At 40.5% G+C, this 17453-nt stretch overlaps 1 protein-coding gene across 2 annotated transcripts; it reads left to right on the top strand.

Annotated features, from left to right (window-relative positions):
• The first annotated feature begins 2079 nt into the window (after positions 1-2079).
• rereb (arginine-glutamic acid dipeptide (RE) repeats b) lies at positions 2080-17444 on the top strand. Of its 2 annotated transcripts, none has more exons than XM_050038313.1 (17): positions 2080-2251; positions 3181-3229; positions 3811-3935; positions 5809-5908; positions 6009-6107; positions 6409-6489; positions 6599-6749; positions 6875-6961; positions 7113-7306; positions 7590-7748; positions 8040-8150; positions 9117-10258; positions 11990-12194; positions 12287-12989; positions 13088-13228; positions 13323-13497; positions 14846-17444. In XM_050038313.1, exons 1-17 carry the CDS (start codon positions 2226-2228, stop codon positions 14877-14879), a joined length of 3582 nt encoding a protein of 1193 aa, XP_049894270.1. In that variant the 5' UTR covers positions 2080-2225; the 3' UTR covers positions 14880-17444. The 2 variants fall into 2 exon arrangements, with proteins under 2 accessions (XP_049894270.1, XP_049894269.1); XM_050038312.1 differs by having other exon boundaries at positions 7587-7748.
• The last annotated feature ends 9 nt before the right edge of the window (positions 17445-17453 follow it).

Here is a 17453-nt window from a genome sequence, read left to right as displayed (position 1 = left end):
AGGATATTAATCTGTTCACCATGTAAGTTGTTTAGAAGAAGAAGAAGAAGATTTACCAGCCATAGCACCAGACTACATCCACGTTTATAATATGGTGAATAACAATTTTAGATTAATGACATACAGTATACCATCATTGTTTGTATGTATATAAACATCACAAACACACACATGCATACAGAAACATAAGTAAACATAACACACGGTATACTATGTAACATTTCTGTATGTATATTTATTGTATATATATATATATATATATGACAATATATGAAGTTAACATGTACACACGTACATCTGTATACGTATGTATGTATATCTTACTATATAATGACGAAAACTCTGTCTGTGTGTCTGTTCCACGTTTTTCTCCTCACTGACTTGGTCAATCCATGTGAAATTTGGCACAGTGGTAGAGGGTCATGGAAGGATGCGAATAAAGCAATATTACATCAACTGGCCAAAGGGGGGTGCTATAGCAACCGATTGAAATTGCAAACTTTGAATGGCCATATCTCATGCCCCGTATGTCGTAGAGACATGAAACTTTGCACAGAGGTGGCTCTCCTCATGAGGAACAAATTTGCCTAAGAACCCATAACTTCTGGTTATATAGATTTTCCGCCATTTTGAATTTTTTGAAAAACACTTAAAATCGATCTCTTCCTAGGAAGTTTGACCGATCTGCATGAAACTCGGTGAACATAATCTAGGGACCAATATCTAAAGTTCCCTCTTGGCAAAAGTTGGAAAACTTACTAAAACTGAGCTTCTATAAGGCAATGAATATTGCGGAGGGCGTGGCTCATCACATAAAGGTGTATAACATCTCAAGGGTTTCACCGATCACCACGCAACTTTGTAGGCATATGACCACACATAATCTGAGGGGACCCCTCCATTATTGACCCCATCAAACAAAATGGGGGCGCTAGAGAGCTAATTTCTTATCTAGGCCTAACCGCCATATCGATTTTTACTAAACTTGGTAGATATGTAGAACAGGACGCCTCAAGGTGACTGGAGAAATTTAACTCTAATTGGCAACTGGGTGGCGCTATAACAACAGAAAAATGCTTAAAAATGGCTAAAATGCGACCGATCGCTGTGGCTCCCCCTGTGGCCCAATGTTGTTGTTGTTGTTGTTGTTTTTGTTTTTTTTTTGGTATCACTAAGTCATGGTGTGGTATGCTGTACATAATCACGGAAACTGTCAGTGTGATATTCTGTCAGTGAGTCATTCTGTCTGTCCCACGTTTTTCTACTCACTGACGTGGTCAATCTATGTGAAACTGCACATAGGCATTGAGGATTGGCATAGGTAGAAGGTGACAAAGCTACCAATGGGTATGGACTAGTGTGTATATATATATATATATATATATATATATATATAAATTAATAAAAATAAGTAATATTATATAAGTAGGCTACTGTAATATTAATAAACTTATAATAAACTTTATTTGTATAGTACTTTTCAAAACACAGTTACAAAGTGCTTAAAAAGTCATATATAAGCAATATAATGAGTAATATAAATAATAATATATATTATATAATATATAGATATAGAACACTCATATACATTATATGTGTATGTATAACATATATCATATGTTATTATATATTAAAATCTATCTATATACATATATATGTATGTATGTATATATGTGTATATGGGTGTTTATGGATGTATTAGGATGTTTATTTTATATATTATAATATATATATTTTAATATACTTTTAGTATTGAATAATAACCTTAAAACCAGTCGGGCTGTGAACATTACAAAGGTGTCAGTGTCTTCATCAGTCAGTGGTTTAGTATTAACCACAGTGGTACATGACAGTAGTGTTGGTGTCGGTGTCATGGCTTACATAATGCTGTCTAATAACCACAGCAGCAGCAGCAGCAGCAGCAGCACACACAGTATGAAGTGTTGTTTGATTCATGGAGGCCTGTGCAGCAGCTGATGAGCAGCCTCACTGGTTCCTGCTCCTGCTGATCCGCGGCACATGCTCAGTTATGTACACCCAGACAACTTTGAAGGCTTAGCTGTGGCTGCTGAGGTCATTGCACTGGGAAAAAAATAGACTGACTCCCTCCACTACACCGCCTCCATTTTGAATAGCCATGTAATAGGGGATTCGCATAGTTTTTGTGTGTGTATCGCCCACTGCGCTGCGTAGTGTCAACAAGCCACATCCAAACATCCTTCGACATGGACGACCTGTTCAGTCCGCGGAGGTAACTTGATTAACTTACCGTTTATATTTATATTTTACTTGTTACGTGCTGAATATGTCTGTAAGTGTTTTGTAGCGCTACTTTGGGAGCCGTTTGTATGAAATACTCGGAGTGTCAGTGGTCACGAAGTTCGTGTCTGGCTAACAAGCTAGCCAAATAACAGCGTAATGTTACTGTCTGTTAGCAGCTAGCCGCTCCTGTTGGAAAATGGCTTTGAGCTCGCTTTAATGTCGCTAACACTTATTTGTGCAGCTATTGTTTTGGGTAGTGTCAGTAAAGCAGATTAAGCGTATGCATCGTTTAATTAATCGGCTGTTATTCCCTCTGGGTTTGACGTGCGCTGACACGGGTCGTTGTCGCTATTATGTATGTATGTCAGCGACATGTTGTGCATGCTAACGTTTATATTTATTATTGATCGCATACTTTAGCTAACAGTTCACCCCGAGACGGAGTCAGCCAGCTACTGTCAACCTGTTAGGATCTCCAAAGTAGCACACACTGTTCTCGTAATGGTGACCGTAAAAATTAGCAGCTCATGTATGATTGATTGACAGTCTTTTGCGGTAGCTAGCGTCGGATTTCATTCATGTAATATAAGGAAACGACGCAGGTCACAGCTGAGATTGGCTCACAGTGATGGAGGGGCGGGATGTTATTCTGCTGCTGAAATCACTGTGCACAGGGAGGGAAGCTGCTCTGACAGCCAACTTATACACATATTGATCATACGTCTGTCTGCATACTGCACAGCCTTAATTACCCTCTTATTAACAGCTCATATATATCAGACTGACTTTTAACTGTGTGGACACTATTGACTGCTTCATTGTAAACACTTTAATACTGCCAGGACTGAAGTTGGCACATTATTATGACTGCACATGATGAAATGGGATGCTTTATTTATATTTTATGTTTTATTTCAGGAGCCTGAACAGCACACAGGGCGAGATAAGAGTGGGACCAAGTCACCAGGTACATCCTGCTTGAATTGAAATATTATTTATGTCTCATTTGAACACAATTAAGGACATCCAAAAGTCATATTTATTATTTTTTATAGGAACACTGTTGTGAGAGAAGTATGTTTGCCTACTTTTGATTTGTTTGCCTTCAGAGTGGCACATTATGCTCATTATGAAACTGGTCAGACCTGTCTGTTCAGTGTGCTTTGTTATTTGCATGTCATACAGCATGTATGCTTCTTTGTCATGTGTTAAATTGGAGGATCTTTTTGAATGTGTAGTCATGTGAAACAGACTCTAGCAGGTACCTAAAACAAACACCAGCAACATCTATTTGTGTGTGAAGAAATCCTTGTCTCTATTTATTATTTTAATATCACATGGTAATAATACACATTTTTTGACAGCTCTTAAAATGTATTTTTTTTCTTACTTTTTTATAAAAAATCTTGTATATTTTGTGAATATTGTCATTTTAAAAAAGTGCTTGGATTTTCTCCTTTTTTAAGGCATAAATACTACATTACATTGAGTTGCAGTTCTTGGGGTGGTCTAATAAGTGTTTCCTGGTCTTCTCTGGTGTCACTGCAGGCCAAGCTTCCAGAGTTGCAGCCGCGGCCTGGTCCTGGTTTACAGGCTCAGACAGAGAGCGAGGAGCTGATGTGGACGCCTGGGGTCAATGACTGTGACCTTCTCATGTACCTCAGAGCTGCCAGGTCAGTGTTTGCACTACACTGCTTAAAATCACTGGTGCTTCTGTGAACTATGTCAGTCTTGAGTTGTGTGTTAAGTAGGGCTGTACCAAATATAAATTTTTTACATTAAAAGCTTTTATTGAGGTTTTCAAATGAAGCTTTAAATGTCTGTTGTCATATTTGATGACGTCATGACCCTTTAAGAAAATAACAGAAAACCTCAATTTGAGTAGAATGATTAAACAGATTAAATGACTTAGTCTGTTTTATTAACTCAACTTTCATTAATGAATAAATATAGTTTATGGTGTTGCTGGACCGCCCTGTTGATACAGGTGTGTGCCTTCCTTTGTGTGCAGCAAGTGGGAGAGCAAACAGTTTCTTGACCACAGTGGTAATTTTGTTTTTGAAAGGCTAAATGCCAATAAATGCGGATTGAAGCAGAATGTTTCATTAGATAAAACTTATTGTGAATTTTGGAAATGAAACATATATTTTTTTCAGTAAATTTTGACCTTTGGATTTTAAAGACACTCTGAAGTGATTGGAAATGTTTGTATCATGCAGTTCAAAAACAATCCTGCGCAGCCAACACTAAAATATAATTCTACAAATAGTATAATACCAATAATATTGGTGTAGCCTAATCTTTGTCTGCAACTGTGCAGAAATACAGGGTTTAAACAGAATGGATAGACAATGCAAAAAAATAAGCTGCGCAGTGTTTGAAAGATTTAGAATTCAAATGTCAGCGCCATCAGTGAAGCTTTGAACTATTTGATACAGCCGAAGTATAGAGGTTAGCACCTTTGCCAAAGGAGCCAAAATATTTTTGGGGAAATTCACAATAAACTAATATAGCATGCAGCCATGTCCTTACTAAACAACAAGATACAGATGCTATTTAATGCTTTACTGAATTGCCCTTACTATGTATGTCAAACCAGTATTTACAGTAGGTCATGTGGGGCATTATTATTTATTATTAGTAATGTTAAAAGCCAAAAAATAACCACTATTACTTATTAACCTTTTGACACTGTATTGTATGCAACCTCTGTTTACCTGATTTTTAAAAGGAATGCTTCACCCACAAAATGACCATTTGTATATCAGTAAGTCATGCTGTTACCTTGAATTTGTGGGAAAAAAAAAAGTTTATCCTCACATGCCTTCATGGAAAACTGTGGACATACTGATTTATTAATTGATTGAAACCATATTTAACAACAACAAAACTATATCAAAACATTCATTTACAAACTCTCACACAACTCCTGCAGTGTAATCCAAGTCTCATTTAACTAATCATATTCTCAGTATTTCCCAAACACATGTATTTTTGTTAAAACCTTAGTATTCAAGTCTGGCTTTGAAGACAGCATAGACAAGTCTCACTTTCAGTTCACTTTTGAATAGTAAGGTTATAGCAGAAATGCATGTGCTGGGAAAGTACTGAGCATACGACTAGATACAAGAGACTTGGATCATACAGCACAAGTTGTAAAAGAGTTTGTAAACAGATGTCTTGATAAAGTTTTGCTGTTGTTAAAGTGTTCCCCAGTCAGTCTATAAATCAATATTTGCCTTTTTCGGTAGAGGTATACAAGATAAACAAAGTTGTCTTCATGAATTCAAGGTAACACGGCACGACTATCCGGTATAAACATAGTCATTTTGTGGTTTAAGTATTCCTTTAAATGCCATGCAGCTGAGAAATGTGGCTTAATGGGGAAGTGATTAACACTGTTGACACTGCTAGTTTTCTGTTAGAGACACCAGGGCCTGTATTTTCAAGTATTTCAGAGTCTCTCCTGAGAATCAGACTAAAAATGAAACCACAAGAGTGTAAAAATTCATCCTCAATGTTTATTTCACCTGTGTATTTTTCCAGGAGCATGGCAGCGTTTGCAGGGATGTGTGATGGTGGATCCACAGAGGACGGATGTTTGGCCGCGTCCCGTGATGACACCACGCTCAACGCACTCAACATGGTGCGGAGCTCAACTTGAATTAGATTCATCATTATACAGTAAAGTCAAAGAACAAAAATATTGCATTGCAGATTTACATCTATGATTTTATCCTTTGTAGCTACATGCAAGTCATTATGATGCGGCAAAAGCTCTCCAGCGTCTGGTCAAGAAGCCTCTGCCGAAGCTTATTGAGAAATGCTGGTCGGAGGATGATGTGGTGAGAAACCTTTAGCTTGTAACACAATCCATCACAGTCACTGAGTTATCTGCAGGCAGATAAAAATCCTTGGTAATGAAATGGATGTCTAGAAATTGGCAGTTCCTTAAATAGTAGCCTTTTATATGCTACAGTAAACAGCAAATCAGTCTCGTACTTATTTATAATATTTGTGTCAGACATCTGTTTGATAAATGCTATGTATCACAGGATTAACATTATCTATGCCGGATTCTTTCGATTTTCAACTGTATATCATGTAATTTCATCTGCCATTACCTTTCCTACTTTTTCCCAACAGAAACGCTTCATCAAAGGCCTGAGACAGTATGGAAAGAATTTCTTCCGCATCCGGAAAGACTTTCTGCCCAGCAAGAAAACTGTAATTAAACACTATGTTTTTGCATACAGAACAGTTTGTAATGCATGCGGTGATTTAATGGTAGCTATAGTTTTGGATTGTTCCCAGAGTCCTTTGTTCTTATCATCAGGGGGAGCTAATCACTTTCTATTACCACTGGAAGAAAACTCCTGAGGCTGCAGGAACGAGAGCCTATCGACAGCAACGCCGACAGCCGTCCTCTCGCAAAGCAAAGACTCGCTCTGCGGCAGCTCCTGTCACCCCATCGCGAAATTATTCAGGTGAGCACTTCTCAGATGTGTTGCCATTTTATTTTCTCACATTCATGCAGATTATTTTTGTTCATAGTCGTGCTGTCACAGAGTGTGGTGTTGGTCTTCATTGAAGCTGATCTTTTCCTTTGCAGTGGATGTGAGCTCTGCCAGTGAGGATGATCTTGATAGTGAAGACAGCGAACAGGAAATCAAGAGCTGCAGCCACTGTGGCACAACAAGTGAGTACACATCTTTATTCAGATTTTTCAGATTAGGCTGAGTGCTTTTCTGTGAAAGCCTTTTTATTCTGAGAAAATACTTGAATCCTGATGTACAAAAGCAAACAGTTTGTGAAATGTGAACCTGAAGTGTTTTACTCTTTTGAAACAGGTTCTAAAGATTGGCACCAGGGGCGAAGAGACAGCCCGCTGCTCTGCACGTCTTGTCGCACATATGAAAACAAACATGGATATCTTCCAGCAGCTCCAAAATCTGCAGGCGCTCCATTCATGTTTAAACCTGTGAAAGAGGAAGAAGAGGTTAACAGCAAGCATGGCATGAGGACACGGCGGAGCAGAGCACCTGTAAGCCTGAGGCTGACAGATCAATCAAACTGTCATATTTATTACTGCTCATTAAGATACAAAAGAGTTGTTTGTGCAAATGCAGCGCTGCAGTTAAAATGTCATCACGATTTACAACAGATTCCAGATCCTTATTGAATCTGTCAAAATGTGTCTGTCACTGTTTAATCTGAAAAATATCTTGTACGTGAGGGCAAACGTGTCTTTCCTGCACGTGTTATTACACTAATACAATACAAAAATTACAACAATACTAACTGCTGAATATTTTTATTTAAAGCAGCTGTCATCTTTGAGAAGCGGCCACAGGAGGCTCACAGGCTCCCCCACCAGTGAGGATCAGCAGATCAGCAGCCAGCCATCTCTGATCGGAGCAGCTTCTAACTCTTTGAGATCGTCTTCCACTGACAACAAGAATGAACCCAGCAAGAAGACAAACAAGGTAAACACAATCTACAAGTTTTTCTTATATGCATGTAGGCCGACATGTTGCCTCTGCATGACATTATCTTATCAGACTAGTGAGGAGGTCTTCAAAGAATTCAGCCATTAAGTAAATGAAAGTTTAGTCAGTCCCAGCCTACATGTGACTCAATTATACGTGTATGTTATACAGTTTGTAGGTGTGTCCCTTCAGAATACATGTCTCACTGCTGTAGCTATAGATGCTTGTTGAATAGTCATGTTGGGTGGTCATTAACACTTCTGTGCAAATCTCATGCTGCGTCCACAGAAAATAAAAGAGGAGGTAATGTCACCAAAGACAACAAAACGTGTACGGGAGAGTCCTGCTCAGGAGCCTGACGAGCCTGAAAAAGTTACACCGAAAAGGCCAAAGACACAGGTAAGAGGGAACACATAAGCCCGCTTTTCACTGCATTAACTTTCCCCAGAGACCAGGAACCTTTTGAGGAACTCATTGCCTTTTGACCACAGGGATCAGGGTCCAAATCAAGTTGCAGAGTCATTATTTAATCACTCAAAAAGTCCCTGATAGTGGGGTAGTACTTTTGGGGTGGGGTTTGTAGGGACCGTCGCTAATTGATCAAACACACACAGCACTGCTGGTTCAATGCATGCACCACTTCATTCACAAAACAATCAATTCAGGACCGTTTTAGGACAAAGGGGAAACATTTTATCTTGTTTGGTATCATTACACGTAAAGTCAGGCTTTTCTGTCAGCTTCCCGACTCATTTTAAAAAAGACAAAGAGGAAAACAAAGCACAAATGAATAACCTTCAAACACTCGGCAGATGATTTATCGTAGAAAAAGGCACTCTTGGTTTCATTTTCCTCCTCTGAATTTCATTCATTACACCCAACTTACATCTGACATCCGGCAGTAAATGTTGTCGTAGTGAGACAAAGCCTGAGGTGTGTTGTTTTTTTAATGTGTTTTTTAGATGAAACGGACGGGCACACTGAACTGCAGGCTGCAGTGTGTTCACTCCCAGGATAGAAACACAGACAACAATGTGCTAATGGAACCTTTAAGTTCCTTGAAAAGTTGTCTCTGGGTTTAAAAGCCCTGGGAACTGGGTTAAAACTCTACTTTAATGTCAAATACCATTTCGGTATAAACTTCTCCAAAGGTGCTCCATTTGTGATATTTTGTGCAGCAGAGACAGTAAATGTCTAGTTTTCTGCAGTAAAATCTGTCAATCTTGAAATGTCAGAGAAAATTCTGCAATATGTTTCAAGTGCAAGTGGCTCATTCCTTATTGGAAGCTCGTCCTTCATATCTGAGCACAGAAAGTTATATAGTAATAATGTATTGGAACTTAATTAGTTTGTTTTGTCCTCTAGGATCCACGGGGCTCGCGGTCAGAGGGAGAGGCCGAGGTAGAGGAGGAAAGCTCTTCAGAAAGCCGCAGTGCTCAGGATGATGGCAGCAGTGACACCAAAGACATCGATCAGGACAACCGCAGCTCCTCTCCCAGCATTCCCAGCCCTCAACAGGGCAATGAGAGTGACTCAGACTCATCTGCCCAGCCGAACGGCGTCCCATCAGAGCCTGTCGCTCCTGCTGCTGTGCTGGCTGACACACCAGTCCCACAGGCCCTCCCCTCTCAGGCTCCTCCCATCACTCCTCAGCCAACGCAAAGCACTCCCCCTGCTGATTCAGCTCAGAGCCCCCCCCCTCCTTCTCCAGACCCCCCTCAGCCAGCTGCCGGTCAGTCAGCTGCGTCAGAGGCTCCAAACATCCGACCGCAGCCCGGCTCTCACGCTCTTCCCGGTCCACCGCCTCTTCCGCCAGTACTGGGTCAGGACTCTCCTCTTTCTCCAGCATTTCACGTCCCACCTGCTCTCAGCTCTGCACAGCCTCTGCAGCCTCATGGCCCGCCACCTCAGGCCCCCCAGCGACCCCCGCCCTTCTTCAGGGAGTCTCAGCTCCCCCAGCCTCCTCTGGCCGGCCCACAAATCAAGCCTCCTCCCACCACTCCAATTCCACCCTCACACAAACAGATGCCACACCAGTCTGCTCCACCTTTTCCTCAGATGCCCTCCAATCTCCCCCCTCCCCCTGCTCTAAAGCCACTCAACGCTCTGCCCAACCAGCATCCTCCGGGTGCTCCCCCTCCCCCCCTTCAGCTCATGCCACAGCCTTTGCCAATGCAGTCGCTTCCTACCCAACTTCCAGTGATCTCTCAGGTTCAGACCCACCCTGGAAAAAGCATGACTTCCTCTCACCCACCTGCCGCAGCCTCACACCCTCTCACCTCCGTAACATCTTCTGCTATTGGCCCTGTCCCGAGCCTCCAGCCGTCATTCCCACCTCTTCCTCTGAGACCCTCGCCGAGCTCCACAGCAGGAGGACCCCAAATTCAGATCAAAGAAGAGCCACTGGATGAGATTGAAGAGGCTGAGAGCCCACCGTCTCCACCTCGGAGCCCCTCACCAGAGCCCACCATTGTCAACATGGCGAGTCATGCCAGCCAGTCTGCACGGTATGTTGGAGGGCTGTCTTATTTTTTTTAGGGAAGTCACAAAATGTTTTTGACCTTGAAATGCCTCCAGTCCTACAAATTACTTACATTATGGAAAGCAACACAAGTGGTCACTTAACCTTACCTTTCAGAGAAATCTGATTTTTTTAGCCAGCAGCGAAAACAAGCTGTAAACACTGACATATTATCGCTTAATAAGCCAACTTTTTAGCAGACAGTTGCCTATTTCATTTTAGTTGCCCAAGATTCGCAGAGTATGGCTGCCACATCTTCATCTCCTCTTCAATGTAACTTTTTCCTTAATGAGTGTTGTTGGAGGAACCCTAAAATCCAACATTTTCATTGCTAACAATCGCCTCTTTGTAATTGTGTGTCTTTAGAACTTCAGGCAGCCCCTTTTACGTACAAGTAGTCATGAAAACTGTTGATAAAAAATATTGGTCAGAGGAGCTTTACGATAGTTATCAAAATCACTTATTTAGGGGTGAAACCAAAAGTGAACATATCCCAAAAAATGTCAGAAGTTTCACTTGGTTTCGTGTGCATAACTACATCAGATAGACAGATTGGATTGTTTTAAGTGGGGCTGTGTGAGGTACCTGTATATAGTCGGTATAATATATACATTTATTCCCCAGTTTGGAGAAGCAGACTGGAGTCTGACACAGAAGCTAAGCAGTGTACTGCTGTGGATTGGGCCAGCTGTTAAACATATTTTAGCCACCGAAAAAAAATGTGACCTAAAAAAAATCAATATCTGTTTAAATGTACGTAATATATCAAATATTTTTACCGCTTTACCTTGCCATCAGACATTGATTTCCGATAAGGATATGAAGTTATATCGCTCTTTTTAAAGCCAGGTACATTTGAGTAAAACAGCAATTTAACATCGCTGAAGACAGGAGCTGCTGGTCTGTCGTGGCTTCCTCAATCAGTTAGTTAGCTTGTGTTATTGTGTGACTTCGGCGTTAAAAAGGGTTTGTTTGGATTCACCTAAGTCACACAGTAACACAAACTAACTAATCAGAGCAGCAGTAGATCAGCAGCTCCAGTGTTCAGCAAGCCAAAATTACTATTGTTGTCAATGGAGTGTGTTGGCTTTTACAAGAGCATAGACTGGGCTGTTGGACGGAAAGTAAAGAGGTGAAAATATTGTACATAAACACCTAAATAATACACTTAAACTGTTATTGATTTCTGTGGGTGGGACTTTTTATAGAGGCTAAAATTTGTTTTGCTGCTGCCCCTGTCCACAGCAGTAAATTGCTTAGCTTCTGTGGCATTACTCCTACTGCTGCTCCACACTGGGGGCGTGTCAAAAAACTTTTACTGTATGTAGTACACTGACTATGGATATGTACGTCATAAAACCCTGCTTCAAAAGGTCCAAACTATCTCTTTCAGTGTGGTTGATTGAGTTGAAGTTCCCATGGCTGTCGGCAGCATTTTAACGTCGGTTTGGGTTTGGTTAGGATTTCCTATACACATAAGTGGTTTAATTTGTACACGTAAACTGTGGACTTTCGATTGTTGATGTGGTTTCTATTTGGACTTTGTTGTAAATGCACTTCTTTCAGAGTTAATTAATTCCCAGATCTCTATAATAAAGTTGCCTCTGAAATTTTAGAACCAACAGGAATAATCTACCTTTGAATAAAACATGTCACTATTTTGTGATGAAGTTTATTAGTTATACTAAAAAAAATGTACATCTGTTATTTCTTTCAGGTTTATCAAACACTTGGATCGTGGTTACAACTCCTGTGCCAGAACAGACCTGTTCTTCACTCCACTTTCATCCTCCAAGCTGGCCAAGAAGAGGGAGGAGGCTGTGGAGAAGTCGAGGAGAGAGGCTGAGCTCAGCGCTCGACAAGAACGCGAACGGGAAAAAGACAGAGAGAGAGAGAGAGAAAGGGAGGCAGACAGAAACGCTGTGAGTGCAACAGTGTGTTCATTCTTTTTTTTAAATATCTTCTCTGTCACCAAACATGTACATGGTATCTCACTCACTGTCTTTGCTTACAGAGAGCCTCCAGCTCCTCCCATGACAGTCGTATGAGTGATCCTCAGATGACGGTTCAGGTCCATGGACGCCCCTCCTTTGAGCAGCCGCCCACCACTGTAGCCGCTGTGCCCCCCTACATTGGCCCTGACACACCCGCCCTGCGCACCCTGAGCGAATACGCCCGACCCCATGTCATGTCGCCCACCAACCGCAACCACCCTTTCTACGTGTCCCTGAGCCCTGGCGACCCTTTGCTGGCCTACCACATGCCTGGACTGTACAGCGCTGAGCCCAGCCTCAGAGAGCGCGAGCTGAGGAACCTCCGAGAGAGGGAGCTCCGCGAGAGGATGAAGCCTGGCTACGAGGTCAAACCTCCAGACATGGAAACTCTACACCCCTCGGCCAACCCCATGGAGCACTTTGCCAGACACGGGGCGATCGGTCTTCCCCACATACCAGGGCCTCCCCACCACTTTGCACCTTTCCATCCTGGGCTGAACCACCTGGAGCGGGAGAGGATGGCGCTAGCAGGACCTCAGCTGCGCCCGGAGCTGACTTACGCAGAGCGACTCACTGCAGAGCGGCTTCACGCAGAGAGGATGGCATCTGTGGCGACCGACCCTGCTGCCAGGCTGCAGATGCTCAATGTGACGCCGCATCATCACCAGCACTCTCACATTCACTCCCACCTCCACCTGCACCAACAGGATCCCCTCGGTCAAGGTGAGGTCGGATTTATTGACTTTACAGAGTCAGCAGTAACATATCCGGTGGTGGAACGTTGACCTGCATTTACTGTTTGACTTTGTTTCTTCATCCAGGAACAAGCCCTCATCCTTTAGTGGACCCCATGGCTACAGGACCACGTCTAGCTCGGTTCCCCTTCCCTGGTGGCCCGATCCCCAACCCTTTACTCAGCGATCTTCCTCATGATCATGAGATGCTGCGCCACCCACTGTTTGGTACATAATCTCATCTCTTAACACCCACAACTTGATTCTTTCCTGTGTCCTGCTCCATCAATTAGTATTTTTGTTTTTCTTGTGTTTTCGGTAGGCGCTGCATATCCACGAGAGCTGCAGGGCCCGATTCCTCAGATGTCTGCTGCTCACCAGCTCCAGGCCATGCACGCTCAGTCTGCAGAGCTGCAGAGGATGGCTATGGAGCAGCAGTGGCTGCATGGGCATCACCTGCATGGCGGCCCTCTACCAAGTCAGGAAGATTATTACAGGTAAGGTTTGTCAATGTCTGATCTACTGCACAGGCTGAAACAATCACTCGAGAAAAACACCAGAGAGAAAAAGAAATCGCATCTTTTATTTTATATATATATATATATATATGTACTTAATTGCAATATTTCATCATTTTCCAGGCAGTTGTTAACTTCAGAATCCATTGCACATTTTTATACTTTATATACAGGTTAAATTAATATATAATAGAAAATAAATAAAATATACAAAACTTGACCAAACCAAGAAGAAAAGAAACAAAAAAAGGGGGTCAGTGGGAGAGGAGGGATTAGGCAGTACCTGTTTATGGCTAGATTAAAACAGAGTCTGTCTTTGGAATAAGTCTTATTATTTAATCTCTGATTGTAAAGCTTATTTTTCCTTGTCTAAAATTTGTTCTATTGTTGATCGTAGGGGCGGGCAGAAGGGCCCAAATCTTCTATACCAATATACAGTATAGACCGTTTCAAACCAGACAACATAAACATTCTAAATGGGTCCCTTTGTATTTCCTGTTTGAATGTATGTTAATGCAGAAGCTGACAGGAAGTAAACAGGGACCAAAGTTGTTGCCCTAGCAACAGAATATCACAATAAAGTAATTGTTCTGTAAATTTAATTAAGAAATTGTTGGGAAATAACCATACTGTACTTTTTTTTACTTTTTCAACATTTTTTATTTATTTTGTATTTTTTGGAACTTACATACAAATCAATAAACAACTGACTCACATGAGACAACACTTGAGTTAAAAACAAAAAAATCTAAACAATAAAACTAAAATTCTTTCAAAATTGAAGCTTTAAGGTTCCTGAGTACAATAATTTCAGGTGTTACAGGTTTCCTTATTTACAGCTTCTCCCCTCCTCCATTTCTGCTCAAATCATATTACTTTGCCACAGTCTGCTCGTATGGTAGAAATGGTATTGCTGAATCTCTTCTAGTGTTGTCTCGATACTGGAATCACTAACCATGATACAATAAATTCAAAACTGTCGATATTTGATACCATTTTCAACACAGGCTATAACAGATGACAACTTTTTATTAGCTAGCTAGCAGTAAATGCATGCTTCCCTCTGCACCACGATACAGTTTGTGGGGGTAGTTCGGTAGAAAGTAAATAATTCCTACATGAAACTGCTCACAACAAGGTCTGTGGATTATCTTGAATAACCAGGTCATGATTTCTGGAAAGTATGTACATATATATAGATATAGATATAGATATAGATATGTATACATAGAGCCAAAATTATTCCACATTACTTAATTAAACTCTTATAAAATGTGTTTTACAGCCAAGTGCTTAAAGTGTTTTTCTTTTTCTCTGTTCCCTAAAGCCGACTGAAGAAAGAAGGTGACAAGCCATCTTGAGTGCCAGGTGGTGCATGCCCTGAATCCCTACACTCATACCCAATAGAATACTGTGTACTTTTAAGACTGTAAGAGAATATTTGTGTGTCAATTTCTTTGTTTTAATATATTTTAGGAAAATCTTTGTGGATCTTTATGTGCATTCCTTGTTCAGCACTTAACGGGACTGTCAAAGTCCGTCTGAGTTTTTCATATCACTTAAGACTTTATACTAGTTTTATTATCGAAATAACGGAGCAGTCTCACCTGTTCATGTGAGATTTAAAGTGATGGATTTTCTCTAACAAACTGTAAAACTGTTTCATATGCAGTGACATGAATTTGATAAAACACAACTCTTTTAAAGGATATGAAAACAGACTGACTTTGGTGTTGAGTTTAAATATCTATCTATGATTTCTAAATGGTTTCCTTGTACAGAATGACATTTAAATCAGTGTTTGAATGATTGTAATGACCTAGCATGACTCAGCCTTCATTTTTCACCAAACTAGAGTAGCAAGTTGCATTGTGGTGTTTAGAATTTGAAATGATAACAATAATAAGCATAGTAGAGGTTGGTTTTACTCTTAAATCTGCTAAATATTTGTCTAAATCCTGAAGTTTTATATATCAAGATATCTTTTCACAATATAACCGAAGCTTTTATTCGCTCATTTTTGAGACTGTAAATATTACATGTTCACAATATTCTATATGAATGAGTACTATTGATATAGCAGTAGATGTGAACACTTGACCCTTGATTCAGCACGATAGCAGTATAAATCATAAGCTAAAACAATATATAGTATTATAAGGCGAGATAATTATTAATTGGACCATGACCTGTCGCTGCAGACAGTACGTTTTACTAGAATGATGTATTTACATTGTTTTGAGGAGAGAAACTGAATTGGAGAAAAGCTAAATCTTGAACATTTTAAAGGAATTTTTGAAAGAACTGCCTCTAAATTCAATATTTATGTGACATAATATGAAAGTGTATCCATTGCATATTTATTTCAATAAATATTTCTGCAATGACACCTTATTCTCTTTGCACTGGGAGTTCCTCTGTAAGAACAGCCTGAGGTCTACAGTTTAATTTGTACACCCACCTAAAACTAACATCCGAGCCACACTGCCTATGTGAGCAGTGCATGTGTGTGTCCTGGACCCTCTTGTTTTTCCTTTTTGTTTTTTTTTTGGAAACTTTGTTACCAGGTAAGAGCAGCCCCACTGCCCGCATGAGCAGCAGCCACTCAGCAGGCAGTGTGGCTGCTGCTCAGCTGTAGAACATCTAGACCAGTGGTTTCAAACTGTTTCAGCTACAGGTCCAGATTTCTCCTCAGTCATTAGTTCAAGGTCTCACAGTTTCATACATTCAGCATGATATTTGTGTTTGGTTATGTCGTTAAGCTAGTTTGCTGTCTCTAGCAGGTAACTATCAGTTAGCCACTCACTTTACAGCAGGAAACGGCACTTCAGAATGAAAGCTCTGTGCTGGAAATTTGCTGTACTTAAAAATAAAGTGTTTTTTCTACAAACTAGACAGGTTTGTGAGTCACTTGCAGTCCATTCAGAATGGACCCACGACCCACTTTTGGACCGCAACCCACCGGTTGGGAACCACTGATCTAGACAGTACTGTAGGATTCTCGCCTATATATCATTAAATAGTCTTTTAATGATCATACTGACATAATACCATCTTTTCCTGTAGTTTCAGTGTCAGTATCAGTTACAGACATGAACAGTTACGAACATTTATTTTTTACCTCAGCCTTTCCTGTTTTCATTTCTACTACATTTGTTTACTCAAGGCTTTTTTGTAAAAAAAAAAAAAAAAAAAAGTGCAGGATCCTGTTGTTGAAAATGCAGTGGCTTGTGCGGCTCCATAAACAAGGGTAGTATTAGCTATTAATTGTGGAAATACAGTAGTTATAGCAGCAGGCAGCTCTGCAGCAGCTCTGCAGTAGCACTGCAGCAGCAACGCTGTCTGTGTGAAAACCACACGTGCGAACCGCGGCAGTTTAGAGAGGCCGCCGTCTCGCACTGCTCACACCCGCAGGCATTATGCTGTCTGGAGCTGTAATGATCAATTGATTAGTTGCCAACTAATAAATCACAGATCAACTAATTTGATAATCGGTTGGAGTATTTATTTATTTATTTTTTTATTTATTTTTTTTGAGAAAAAAAAGTCAGTTATCGGATTCCAGCTTGTAACATGTAAATATTTTTTTGGTTCGCCTCTAAAAAGCAAATGAAAAAAGCTAAATAAACTGAACAGTACACTGAATATCTTCGGGTTGTGGACAAATAAAACATTTGATGACGTCATTTTAGGCTTTGGGAAACACTGATTGACATTTTTCAGCATTTTATAGATCAAATAACTAATCAATTAATTGAGAAAATAATCAATTGAATAATCAACAATGAAAATAATAGTTGCAGCCCGAATGCCACCTGATACAACAGTCTCACAGTAAATTAAATCTTTAGGAAGGTTATAATGTTCAGTTTGTGTTGTATCTGCTTTAGAGAGGTGTTGATTCAACTAATTTTGGAGGGTGTAGTTTACGGTGC

The sequence above is a fragment of the Epinephelus moara genome, chromosome 24 (assembly GCF_006386435.1).
Source record: "Epinephelus moara isolate mb chromosome 24, YSFRI_EMoa_1.0, whole genome shotgun sequence".
Taxonomy (NCBI): Eukaryota; Metazoa; Chordata; class Actinopteri; order Perciformes; family Serranidae; genus Epinephelus; species Epinephelus moara.
This window is presented reverse-complemented; position numbering and strand designations above follow the sequence as displayed.